This window comes from Desmodus rotundus, unplaced genomic scaffold (genome assembly GCF_022682495.2).
Source record: "Desmodus rotundus isolate HL8 unplaced genomic scaffold, HLdesRot8A.1 manual_scaffold_186, whole genome shotgun sequence".
Lineage (NCBI taxonomy): Eukaryota > Metazoa > Chordata > Mammalia > Chiroptera > Phyllostomidae > Desmodus > Desmodus rotundus.
In genome coordinates this window covers 41,088-54,674 of record NW_026527243.1, presented here as the reverse complement: position 1 = coordinate 54,674, position 13,587 = coordinate 41,088, and the positions used below count along the sequence as shown (strand labels likewise).

The window sequence follows — 13,587 nt, the reverse complement described above, 5'->3', positions numbered from 1 at the left end:
ACAGGCTTATTCAGTTAGGATAGTTCATGTCTGCAAGGCTTGGGGACTAGTCCTATAGTAATGCTTTGTTGGCTTCACTATTTTTATTACTATAATGATTTCCACAGGCATTTCTGCAAAACAAAGAAAAGGAGATACTGCGCATGAGTGAGCAGCTTGAGGCACAGCTGGCTGGGATGGGAAGTGGCTCTCTCAGCGAGGTAGGTGTTCCTTTGGCATGAGGGCATCTTAGGCATTATGTTCTTGGTAGTTTGTAGGTATGATCTCAGATCACCAGAGTCCTCAGCAATGATACTACATAAAATTGATAATGGCTTTTTCCATTAATTTTGATGGAGGGTATAAGGTTAATGGTGGCTGTTAGGGTAAAAAACAGTTTTTGTCTTCAGTTTTTTCGTGTCCTCAAATTTCCCAGTGACAGAGGCTATTGGGATATTAATGACCTGTGTTAGTATCTTATATATTTGCCACAATTCAAGAATATTATTTTGTGTTACTTTGAGGAATGTCTGTGAAGCCAGCAACTACTTTTAAAGTTTTCTTTTTCAGTTACAGTTGACATATAATACTATATAATAGTTGAGGTATACCACCTAGAGATTAGGCATTTATATACTGTATGAAGTGATCCCCTGCTAAGTGTACCACCCACATGCAACCATACATAGTTATTACAATATTATTGACTGTGTTTCTTATGCGATACTTTCCATCACCATGACTATTCTGTAAACTACCAACTTGTACTTCATAATCCCTTTACCTTTTTTCACTCAGTCCCCCAACACGGCCCCTCAGCAACCTGGCAACCATCTGTTTCTTCTCTGTATCTATGAATTTGTTTGTTTGTTCGTTTTTTTAGATTCCACATGTAAGTGAAATCATACATGGTATTTGTCTTTCTCTGTCCGACTTATTTCACTCAGCATTATACCCTCTGGTCCATCTGTATTTTTGCAAATGGCAAGATTTCATTCTTTTTTGTTGCCAATACACATCTTTTTATCCAATCATCTGTTTATGGTCAAACCATATATACGATAAGGGGTTAATATCCAAAGTAGATGAGGAACTCATACAACTTAACACCAAAAAACCCCACAAACACTCCAGTTCCTCCTATCTTGCTTCCATGTCTTGTCTATTGTAAATAATGCTGCAATTAACATAAGGGTGTATGTATCCTTTCAAATTACGGTTCTTGTTTTCTTTGGGTAAATACCCTGAGGTGAGATTGCTGGATCATATGACATCTCTGTCTTTAATTTTTTGAGGAACCTCCATACTGTTTTCCATAGTGTCTGCACTAATTCATATTTTGATCAACCGTACATAAGGGTTCCCTTTTCTCCACGTCCTTGCCAACACATGTTGTTTGTAGATTTGATTATAGCCATTCTGACAGGTGTGAGGTGATATCTCTTTGTAGTTTTAATGTGCATTTCTCTGACAATTAGGGATGTTCAGCATCTTTTCATATGTCTATTGACCATCTGTGTGTCTTTGGAGAAGCCACTATTCAGGTCCTCTGCCCATTTTTTAATTGGATTTTTTTTTTTGGTTGTGTGAGTTCCTTATCTATTTTGAATATTAACCCCTTACCAGTTGTATGGTTTACTGATATCTTTTGCCATTCAGTAGATTGTCTTTTTGTTGTATTGATGGTTTCCTTCACTGGGCAAAAAAAATTTTAGTTATATGTAATCGCATTTGCTTATTTTTTTTTCTTTCCCTTGCCTGAGGATATATATATCCAAAAAATATTGCTGAGTGATGTCAGAGTGCTTGCTGCCTATTTTTTCTTCTAGGAGTTTTATGGTTTCAAGTCTTATATTTAAGTTTTTCATCTATTTTGAGTTTATTTTGTACCTGGTATAAGAAGGTAGTTTAGCTTCATTTATTTGCATGTGTGTGTCCAGTTTTCCCAACACATTTATTGAATAAATTGGATAAGTTTGTATAAGTTGTATTTTTCGGTGAATTTATTTATTTCATCTAAATTGTCAAATTTCTTGACATGAAGGAGTTTATAATTGTTCCTTATTAACCATTTCCTTATTAATTCATTGAATAAATTCTGCCCTGATGATCCATTTTTCATTCCTGATATTGGAGAATTTATTTTTTCTCTCTTTTTTGCAGTCTCACTACCTAAAGGTTTATCAATTTTTTTGATGTTTTTACTAGCTTTTAGCTTAGCTATTTTCCTCACTTTTTTTCTATTTTGATTTCCTTCCTTCCTTTTTTTTTTTTTAATTGGATTCCTTCTATTTACCTTGTGTTTATTTTGCTCATTGTAGGTTCTTTAGGTAGAGCCATAGGTTATTGATTTTATATGACTTTTATTTTTTAATACAGTCTTTTCTTATCTTTAAATTTTTCAAAGTTTTAAAAATAATTATGACAATAAAATTCAGTTTTGGGGGTACAGTTCCATGAGTTTTGAAAAATGCTTTTGGTCCTATAATCACTACCACATTTGAGATGCAGACCAGCTCCTCCCTCAGAAAATCTCCTTGTCCTGCCTCCCCAGGCTTGGCAACCTCTGATGTGTTCTTCGGCCCCCTGGTGTGCCTTTTCCAGACCACTCTGTGGAGTCACGTCCTGTGTGTTTGCTACTCATCCATGTTGTGGCTCGTACCAGTAATTCGGGGTTTCTTTGTTTTGTTTTTTGATAGCTGTGTAACATTATGTGGATGTTCCAAGGTTTGTTTCTCCAGTCGCTCATGAGGGATGTTGGGGTTGTTTCTAGGATTTGGCGTTATGAATTGAGCTGCTGTCTACAGTCATGTGCAGGTTTTTGGGTTTAAATAGCTAGTAGTAAAATGGCCAATTCATATGTAAATATATGTTTGAAGAATATATTTGTATATAAACATAATTTTGAAGAAACTACACGACTGTTTTTGCAGAGCTGCTCCACTGTTCTACATCCACCAGAAGTGTACGAGGTCTGTAGTTTTAACCACATCTTCATCAGCACTGGGTGTGGTCAAGTTTCATTTTAGCCATCCTAATAGGTGTGCAGTGGTGTAGCCTTATAGTTTTAATTTACATTTCCTTAATGGTTAATGATCTTGAGCATCTTTTTATGTGGTTATTTGCCATTCTTACTGTGGTAAAATGTTCAAATCCTTGGCTAATTTTCAAAAGTTGGATTGTTCATTTTGTGATTATTGAGTTTTGGGAATTCTTTATATCTCCTGAACATGATTTTCATATGTGGTCTGCAAATATCTTCACCCACTCTGCAGCTTGTCTCTTCACCCTCTTTAACATGTGTTTCATTCAGAGCAAAACTTTTTAATGTTAATGAAGGTCAACTTACTCGTTTTCTAAATACATCATTCTTTTGAAGTTATGTCTAAGAGCTCTTTGCCTAACCCAAGATCACAGAGGTTTTCTCTTAGAAACTGTATAGTTTTGCTTTGCATTCAAGTGTATGATACACTTTTTTTTTTTTGACACAGGGATGTCCAGTTGTTCTAGCACTATTTGTTCAAACGTGAACCTTCATTGAATTGCCTTTACACCATTTAGAGAAATGTTTGAATCTGTTTTTGAACTCCAGTTCTGTTCATATAGGCTTTCCTCTCTTTATTAATACCACATGATTTCTATTTCTGTAGCTTCATAATATAGTCTTGAAATCAGATCATGTAAGTCAGCCAACTTTTCCTCTTTACAAAATTGTTTTGGCTGTTCTAGTTCCTTTGGGTTTCCATATAATTGTAGGTACAACAAGGTGATATCTAAAAAAAAAAATCTCTTGCTGGTATTGATTGGGATTGCATTGAATTTATACATTGATCTGGAGAGACTTAACATCCTAACAATTTTGCATCTTCCAGTCCATGATCATGTGTATCTCTCGATTTATTTGTATTCTTAGATTTCTTTTATTGGTGTTGTGTAGGTTTCAGCTTACATATCCTGCATATATTTTGTTAGGTTTATACCTACATATTTTATTTTTGTTGTGCTATTTTGAAAGGTATGTTTATTTAATTTTTAAAAAGTTATGCTCTCTTTTTTTTTTTTGTCATTTTATTTATCCTCACCCAAGGACACTTTTCATTGCTTTTAGAGATGGGGAGGCAGGGAGGGAGGGAGGGAAGGAGGGGAAGAGAAAGAGAGAGACATTGATGTGAGAGAGAAACAGCGATTGGTTGCTTTCTCATACGTGTCCTGACTGGGGATCCAACCCACAATCTGGGTACGTGCCCTGACCAGGAACTGAACTCGTATCCTTTCAGTTTACAGGACAGCGCCCCAACCAACTGAGCTACCAGGCAGGGCCTTATCTTTTTACTTTGAACATATTTTGTGTTCTTGAACACAGCTGTAACATCTGCTTTAACATTCTTGTTTGAGTGTTCCAGCATTTTCGTCATGTCAGGGTTGGTTGCTATTGGTTGTCTTTTCAGAACTGATCATGTTGCTAATTTTTTGTATTTTGAATATTTTATTTGTGTCCTTGATGTTCTACAATTATCTTGTGGGAATTTGCCTCTGAAGAGTGTTGAGGTTTTTGTTTTAGTGGTAGTCATCTTGGTCAAGTTCAAAGTGTGCGCCGCTCCATCTTGCCTGTTAAGATTGTGCACAGATTCCCCACAGACTAGGGTGGAGTTGACACACCAGGGTTGGGTTTTTCTTCCCTGCTTCTCTGTCTCTTTCCTGTCGCTCTCCATAGCTCTGGCTGCCTGATTCCTTCTCCTGGGCCTCCTCTGGCTGTAAAGCCTGGGGGCCAGGCCTGACAGGAACTCCCCCATCTTACTGGCCTCGGCAGGAAGTGCTGGCTTCAGGCAGGTGGAGTGCAGCCTGCCAGGTTTCACAGTCAGTTCTGAGGAGCTGTGCAGGCTCCTCCTGGCTGTTGGTGTGTGGTTTCAGACCCATGTTATGACACCCCCAAGAACTGCGATCTGTAAGGGAAAAAAGCTCATCTGAGGCACCACTGCAGGGTTGAATGAGCTTGTCCTGGCTGCACTCAGGCCTGGTCTCCTCTGCACTGTCCCATGTCAATGGGACTGCTTTGCCCAGGATAAGCAGTTGCCACAGTATCAGGGAGACCATAAGGTGTGCACTCTTGGCCCAAGTGATGCCCTTTAGCTCAGTTCCCCGGCCTGCAGCTGTGCTCTTTCCTTGGCACATGACTTGTTGTTGCCCCTGCTTCCTTGCCTGCAGCAATTATGCTTTATCTCAGAGGACTTGCTTTAGAGTTTTGCCCCTTCACATGCTGGCTTTAGCATTTTAAGTGTAACAGTTTGTTGTAATTATGACTGTTCTATAGTACATCCTTCCAATCTCAGTGCATTTAGCGCAATAAGTGAATAAACACAAACCATGTACAGTCAGTACCACCCCTGAACCCCTTTCAGCTGTCTCTGAGTAGGGAGACACAGTCTGTGCCACATGCAGCTCCCAGGTAGGGGGAGGGGGCCAACTGGAGCTGGTGTGAGGGTCTCACCTCACACTGAGAAGTTGTCTTTTGCTCAAAATATACAATACAGTATTCAGGTATGGTAAATGTGTATGTGATGGATAGCTGATGTTATCCAAACCAAAAGTTAACCAATTTTCTTATTTTTGTCTTAACTATAGGCCAGATTTGAATATGAGTTTGAAGTATTTGTTAAGTAGTACCAGTGAAATCAAGAATTGTTATGAAACCCTCAATTTTTAGGAAGCAGAACTTTAGACTATAACAAATTGGTTGATTGTTAACTAGAACACAAACTGGTTAGAATTTTAAAGTTTTTGGTCACAACCAGTGATATGACCTTAAAGGAGTGGAGTTTGGAGCCATATTAACATAGATTTCAATCCTGATTTTCCATTTACTATCTGTGTGGTCTTGGGAAGGTATTTAATATCTAAGTTTCAATTGTCTCATCTTTAAAGTAGGAATAGTAACATTACTTACCTTAAAATTGTTGAGCATTAGAGTAAATAGCACAAGCAGTTCTTATTAGATGAAGTAGTAAAAGCGTGGTTCAGTGCCTGGTGTGGCATGGTGCTCAGCATGGAGTAGTCCAGACAACAGATGGAGTCCCCAGGTCCCCGCACATATGCACAGCGTGGGAGCATGTGGTGTGCCTGGTTCAGTCACACTCTTCATTCTGTAAATTCCGTACCCTGATTTTATCACTTTTATTCTTATTCTGTTGTTAGAATGACACCTGAAATCTAAACTCTTCCTTTAGGAAAATCAAACCAATCAGAGTTCTTTAAATGTTAATTAAATACACATTGAAATGGTGGTGAAATATTAGTACGAAGGTGTCATTGACTGAGGAGTGGTTAAGTTAGCGCTTTCCCTGAATTCTGATGGCTGGGGGCTGGGGGCTGGGGGCTGGGGTCTATGGCAGTACTCAGCAGCCTCAATTGGAGTGTCTGAACGAGTGCCCGGCAGCAACAGAATTTTCCTTTTTACCAGTTTGAGACACTGAAAGTAGTTGGGGTGCAGCATTTTGGGGGGGTTTCAAATATTGACTGTCATTGGTGACATTCTCAGTTTGTTCCCACAGCTGTTTTGTATTTCAAGCCGTGAAGCCTCCACTTCTGACAGTGAGTTCAGAGCTGTAAGTTGAGAGGGGGTTCTGAAGTCAATATGTTGTTTGCTTCTGAAATGTGCTCTTTTTCCAGGTTATGTACAGTAGAAGCTCTGAAGTGGAGGAACTGAAGTCCATTATTGAGACTTTGCAGGAGAACCAGGAGCGGCTGCAGAAGGATAAAGCAGAGGAAATTGAGCAACTGCACGAGGTCATCGAAAAGCTGCAGCAGGAGCTGACCTTTGGGGGGCCTGCCAAGCATGAGCTTGGTGATAGCCAAGCTGAGGACCTCCAGAGTGAGCTGGAACTTGGGCTGTGCCGCATGCAGGCTGAGGGAGCTGAGGCCCAGGCTATGCTGCAGGCCGAGCTCCAGGCTGCGCTTGTGGCCAAGGAGGACTTGAGCCAGCTGCTGGCTGAGCAGGAGCACCAGCACGGCCAGGCCCTGGAGGCCCTGCAGCAGCGCCTGCGGGTTGCAGAGGAGGCTGCCGCAAGACAGCTAGCCCAGCTGGGGCCCAGCCCAGCCCCACAGGAGTCTGAGGTCCAGGGTTTGGCCTCCCAGATTCAGGAGTTTGAGGCTGCTCTCAAAGCAAAGGATGCAGAGATTGCCCAGAAAGATCTGGAAATCGAGGCTATGAACAGAAGGCAATCAGCCCACTCCACCGAACTAGAGGCCATCCTGTTGGCCTTTGCCCGCCTCTGCCGCACTCTGGAACAGCAGCCCCTGGGCACCACGTGCGAGACTCCCGAGCTACAGCGGCTCCGCGTGCAGTGTGTCCGCCTCAGCCGCCAGCTGCAGGCACTGAGCCAGCAGTTTCTGAAGTGCCAGAAGGAGCTGGACAAGCGGCAGGCATACCGGGACCCCATGCTTCATCATGTGAAGTACAGCTTCCAGGGATGTGACAAGGCCTCATGTGATGAAGAGTTGGAACAGAATGTGAGCAGCAGACAGCAAACTGCGGCCTCCTGTGGCGAAGGCAGTGACCCACAGGTGAGCCTGGTTCCTCTGTAGTCCCGCAGGTACAGCCTGTGTGCAGAGAGCTGGGGTGTGCTGCAGGAGCTGGGGTGTACTTGCCTCCTATAGAAGGCCCTGACCCAGACAGCTGGTGGCCAAGCACTGGGGCTGGACCAGATGGAGTTGGAGGTTATGTTAAGGAAACTGAATTCTTTTTCTTACTTTCCTACTGTTTCTGTTTTAATTAACAACTGTTTTCTCTCTACTGGTCAATTGGACATGAAGTTTCCAATGGGTGGCTCTTGCCAGGGAAGGGAGGGGAGTCTGCAGCTCATGCTGGCCTGGGTCCTGGAACCTCAAGTCAGGACATACGTACACAGTGAGATTAGGCTGGGTTTTGTTCTTTGTACAATTTTAAATTTAATTGCTATAAGTCAGGGGTGTCAAACTCATTATCACCAGAGGCCACATCAGCCTTGTGGTTGCCTTCAAAGGGCTGAATGTAATTTCAACTCCTTGACAGTTAAGGAGTACATTTATACAGTCCTAAAATTATTTCGGCCCTTCCAAGGCAACTGCGAGGCTAATGTGGCCCCCGGTGAAAATGAGTTTGACACCCCTGCTCTAAGTAATTTAAGCTTTTTAAAACACTTCTTTTTTCTGATAGAGAACATCCTGTGATGTGGAGCTCAACCGTGCGTTAGACATCTAATCAAATGGTTTATCTTTTATCAACATTTCTAGTGTAAAATGTTTCAAGCTTTTTTTTTTTTAACATGCTTCAGTTTGTGTTTGAGTAGAACTCTGAGGATTCACAGCCTGCTGCCCCTCATCAGCTTGAGGTTCTGGGTTGAGCGGACCCCATTCTCTATCACAGCTACTGCCTGTGCCTTCAGCTCTCGGTCTCTAGCGCATCGTGACTTGTGGTTTATGAGCAGGCAGCGGGGACTGCAGTGTGGCTCTGGTCTCATGCTTAGGGCTTCCAGAACCTGAAGACACCCCGCAGCTGGCCTTCCTGAACTTCTGGGATTCCGTGTGTTTAGCATCATCTTTATAACATCGTTGTTTTTTCATCTTATTGTAGAGTCCAGCGAAGGGTGATCTGCAGTCTGCCAAAGCTCTGGTGATGGTAAACCACACAGGCCTCCACAAACAAGACAGCATGATGTCAGTGCTCACGGTTTGCCAGAGGCAGCTGGAGTCTGAGCTATTCCTGGTGAAAAATGAAATGCAGTTGAGTGCTGAGGACCATGGCAAAGCATCAGGGACAGTGAAGGTACTTGGCGCCTTTCAGGAGAGACAGGCACAGCAGGCATGGGGCCAACCGGGGGCAGTCTTCTGTCTGGCATTTTTGCTGCAGTGACACACACAGCATAGATTGTAGACTGTGATGTGTCCTCCACGTCCATCATATTCTCATAGCTGTCCAGGTTTGCGTTGAAATTCCCTACATATTTCATTTAAGCACTCTCTAGGAGCTTGATTTCCATTTCTCTAATGAACAGTGATAACGGGTTTCTTCTCTGTGCTTACTGGCCCTTTGTAGATCTTCTTCGGAGAAATGTCCTTTGCTCACTTTAAAATCAGGTTGTTTGTTTTTTTCTTGAGTTTCAAGAATTCTCTATATTTTGGATATTAAGCTCTTTTCAGTTGTATGATACACGGGTATTTTCTCCCATTATGTGGGTACCTGTTTATTCTAGGAATAGTGTCTTTTGATGCACTAATGTTTAAAAAGTAATGAAGTCCAGTTTGTCTTTTCTTTTGTTGCCTGTGCCTTTGGTGTCATGTCCAAGAAATTACTGCCAAATCCAATGTTGTAAAGCTTTTCTCCTATGTTTTCTCCTCAGTTTTAGTTATAGTTTAAGTCTTTGATCCATTTTGAGGTAATTTTTGTGCATGGTGTTTTGTAAGGGTCCAGCTTTATTCTTTTGCATATGAACATCCAGTTTTCCCAGCACCATTGTTGAAAAGACTGTCTTCTCCCCAATGAGTGGTCTTGGCAGCCTTGCTGATAATCATTTCAAAATATATGTGAGAGTTTACTTCTGAGCTGTCTGTTTTGCATTTTGCTCCATTGGTCTATATATCTTACGCTAGTACCACTGTTTTGATTTCTGTAGCTTTAAGTTTAGAGATCAGGAAGTATGAGTCCTCCAGCTTTGTTCTTTTTCAGGATAGTTTTGGCTATTCTCTGGTCCTTTAAGGTCTCATATAAATTTCAGGATGGGTTTTTCTATTTCTCAGAAAAATGTTACTGGCATTTTGATCTGTAGGTCACTGAATATTATTGACATCTTAACAATGTTAAGTCTTTCAGTTCATAAATATGTGTTTTGATTCATTTATGTCTTCCTTAATTTCAGCAATGTTTTTAGTTTTTCATTGTATAAGTCCCTTGGTTGATTCTTATTTTCTTTTTTTTTTTTGGCTGTTGCTATAATAAGTGGAATTGTTTTCTTAATTTCTTTTTCAGATTGTTGATGTATATAGATGCAACTCATCTTCGTATGTTGACTTTGTATCCTGCAACTGCTGAAGTTATTTATTCATTTTAACAGGCTTTTTTTGTGTGGAATCTTCAGGGTTTTCTACATGTAAGATCATACCATCCGTGAACGTAGTTTTACTCCTTTTTTCCAATTTGGATGCATTTTATTTCTTTTTCTTGCTTAATTACTCTGGCTAGAAGTGGTGAAAGTGAGCATCTTGTTCTTAGAGACAAAGATTTTCATCTATCACCATTGAGTATGATTTCTATTCTGTTTACCATGTATGGCTTTTATTATGTTAATGTTGTTTCTTTCTATTCTTAGTCATGCTGAATGATTCTTATCATGAAAGGGTGTTGAATTTTGTCAAATGCATTTTGTGCATCAGTCGATTGTGTGACTTTTTCATTCATTTTGTTAATGTGGTATATATTACATTGATTTTCCTATGTTGAATTACCCTTGCATTCCAGGAATAAATACCACTTAATCATAGTATATAATCCTTTTAATAAGCTATTGAGTTCAGTTTTCTAGTATTTTGTTGAGGATTTTTACGTAAATGATCATAAGGTATATTCATTTATCATTTTCATTTCTTTTGCTGTGTTTGGCTTTAGTATCAAGGTAATGCTGGCCTCATAGAATGAGTTAAGAGGCATTCTCTCTGCTTCTGTCCTATGAAAGAGACTGTGACGAATTGGTATAATTTCTTCCCTAAATGTTTGGTAGAATTCACCATTGAAGCCCTCTGAGCCTGCTACTCCCTCCTATTCAGTTTACTGGAAAAGTTTGAAAAGGATTAATATTAGGTCTTCTTTAAATGTTTGATAGAATTCACCAGTGAAGCCATCAGGTCCTGGGCTTTGTTTTGTTGGAAAATTTTTGAAAGCTGAGTGTCTCCTTTTTTTGTTTTTTGTAACCTCTTTTTTAACTTAAATACACTTTGTTTGTTATTAATATAGCCATCCCTGTTCTTTTTTGTTAATACTTGCTAGAGTATTTTTTTTCTGTTGTTTCACTTTCAACTTATTCATGTCTTTGGGTCTGAAATAAGCTTCAGAAATAGTTGGGTCATGTGTTTTTATTCATTCTGCCAATCTCTCTTTGATTGGAAGGCTTTAATTCATTTATATTTCATTACTGGTAAAGAGGGATGTACTGTTGTTAGTATGCAATTTGTTTACTGTATGCCTTGTAGGGTTTTTTGTGGGATTTTTTTGTTTTGATCCCTCATTTTCTTCGTTATTGTCTTCCATGTGTGTAGTTGATTTTTTATGGTGAAATACTTAAATTCTCTTCTCATTTCCCTTTTTGTATATCTTGTAGCTATATTCTTTGTGGTTACCATGGGGATTACACTTAGCATCCTAACATTATGACACTCTGATCTGAATTTATACCTTAACTTCAGTAACGTAAAACTCTGTTCCTTTACAGCTCCTTCCCCACCTTTTTGGTTTTTGATGTCAAAAAATTACATTTTTATACCTATGTGCCCCAAAACAAATGAATAATTCTTTTAAATGCATTCATCTCTTAAATTATGTGAGAAATAAATGGGGGGGGGGTACAAACTAAATTTATAGTTATACTCTTTTAGACTAATATTTTCTTTAAAATATTTAAATTATGATGAAAACAAAATGAGGAGTTACAAACCATTGTTGCAGTAACATTAGCCTTTATAATTGCCCACGTACTTACCTTTATTGAGATCTTTAGTTCTCCCTGCAGTTTGAGTTACTGTCTAGTGTCCTTTCGTTTTACCCCACAGGACTCTCTTGAGTATTTCTTGCAAGTCTAGTGGTAACAAACTCCCTCAACTTCTGTTTACCTGGAAATGTCTTAATTTCTTCCTTATTCCTGAAGTCCAGTTTTGCTGGATGTTAAATTCTTTGTTGACAGTTTTTTATTTAATTCTTTTAGCACTTTGAATATATTGACCCACTGTCTTCTGGCCTCCAAAGTGTCTGATGAGAAACCTGCAGATAATCTTAGTGAGGATCTCTCGTATATGAGATCCCTTTATATGATGAGTCATTTTTGCTTTTAAAATTCTTTGTCTTTTGAAAGTTTGATTATAATGTGCCTTAGTGTGAACTTCTTTGAGTTCCTCTTACTTGGAGTCTTTTGAGCTTCTTGGATATTTACATTCATATCTTTCCTCAAATTGGGGGAGTTTCCAGTCTCCAAATACTCTGCTGCTTCTCTCTGTCCTGGGACTCCCACAGTGAGAATGTTCGTCCACTGGGTGGTGTCTAGCAGGTCTCTGAGGCTCCATTCAGTTTTCTCAATTTTTTTTTTATTTTCCTCAGACTCAATATTTTCCATTGTTCTGTCTTCAAGTTCACCCTTTTTTTCTTCTGCCTCTGCAAATTTACCTTTGAATCCTTCTAGTGAATATATATTTTTTTAATTTAAGTTACTGTTATTTTCAGCTCTGTAATTTTTCAATTTCTTTTTAGGTTTTCTATATCTTTATTGATGGTTCTGTTTTGTTTATAAATGATTTTTTTTTTTTTTTACTTTTCCACACCTTTCTTTAGTTTTTGAGCATCTTTGAGACGGTTGTTTCAAAGTCTTTGTCTGCTAGATGTGCTGTCAGATCTTTCTCAGGGGCAGTTTCTGTTGATTTGTTTGTTCTGAATGAGCTATTCTTTCCTGTTTCCTTGAATACCTTGTGATTTTGTTGTAGTTGTTGTGGAACACTGAACATTTGGATATACATAGCAAATCTGGAAATTAAACATCTCCCTCTTCCTCAGGGTTTGCTGTTTTTTGTTTGTTTGTTTGTTGTAGGCTGTCTCTGTGCTGAGGATCAGCCTGGGGTGATAATTTAACCTCTTCTCAGATCTTTTCCTAGCCTGTGCCTTTTCCTGGGCACACACAGTCACTTTCTAATTACTTCTGTATATGTAATTGATTTTGAATGTTCAAGTTTTTAATTTCTTTCCAAGAAGAAAAAATACAGGGGTAGAAAAAAGGCACTAGCCCTTCAAGTCTTCTGGTTTTCACTTCAGCCAGAGGGGTAGGGGCTTCAACCATGGCCTCCCACCTCTGCCTGCACCTCTGTGATCAGGAGCAGCGGTCGGAGCCCAGATCACCAGTGGCTGGAGGGTAGGGCCTTTTTGCCCACCCTGACTTCCACAGTGTGTGTACCAGCTGCTTCAGGAATACACACACAGTTGCCTGCTTCATGTTTGGGGGTGGGAGGACAGCTAGCTGCTGTTCTTCTAATTGAGGTCTAATTGACCCACATTGACTACAATTTACCATCCAGGCCTTCCCCTGGAAGGTGTAAACCTTCAGCAGGCTCTGGAGTTCCAAAATAGTTACATCAGACAAGATTTTGCCACTGTAGTTGATGTCCATGTGGGGAGACAGATTCTTAGCACTTACTGCTGTGCCTAAAGGCTCTCCAACAGTTGCCTTTAGGCACAGAGCTTTTAAGCTTTGATTCTCTCTTTTAAAAAATTTTAAAAACTTGAAATCTTAAGAAGTCTAGAGGAACCAAAGGGCTCATCACAGAATCTCATTCTTAAATGCTCAGTCTCTGAAACTGGCTCATAAAACTGGCTCAGATAGACAT

The 13,587-nt window shown here is 39.8% G+C and overlaps 1 protein-coding gene across 9 annotated transcripts in view; it reads left to right on the top strand.

Annotated features, from left to right (window-relative positions):
• PCNT (pericentrin) overlaps positions 1-13,587 on the top strand; it is a 112,723-nt gene that overhangs the window by 72,037 nt on the left and 27,099 nt on the right. For all 9 annotated transcript variants that reach the window (XR_008426059.2, XM_045196772.3, XM_045196771.3 and 6 more), the window contains 3 exons: positions 108-200; positions 6,646-7,539; positions 8,588-8,779. Coding sequence is in view for 8 of the 9 variants with exons in the window: in XM_045196772.3 (XP_045052707.2) it covers positions 108-200; positions 6,646-7,539; positions 8,588-8,779 (1,179 nt within the window). In the remaining variant the exon portion in view is untranslated. The remainder of the gene's footprint in view (positions 1-107; positions 201-6,645; positions 7,540-8,587; positions 8,780-13,587) is intronic.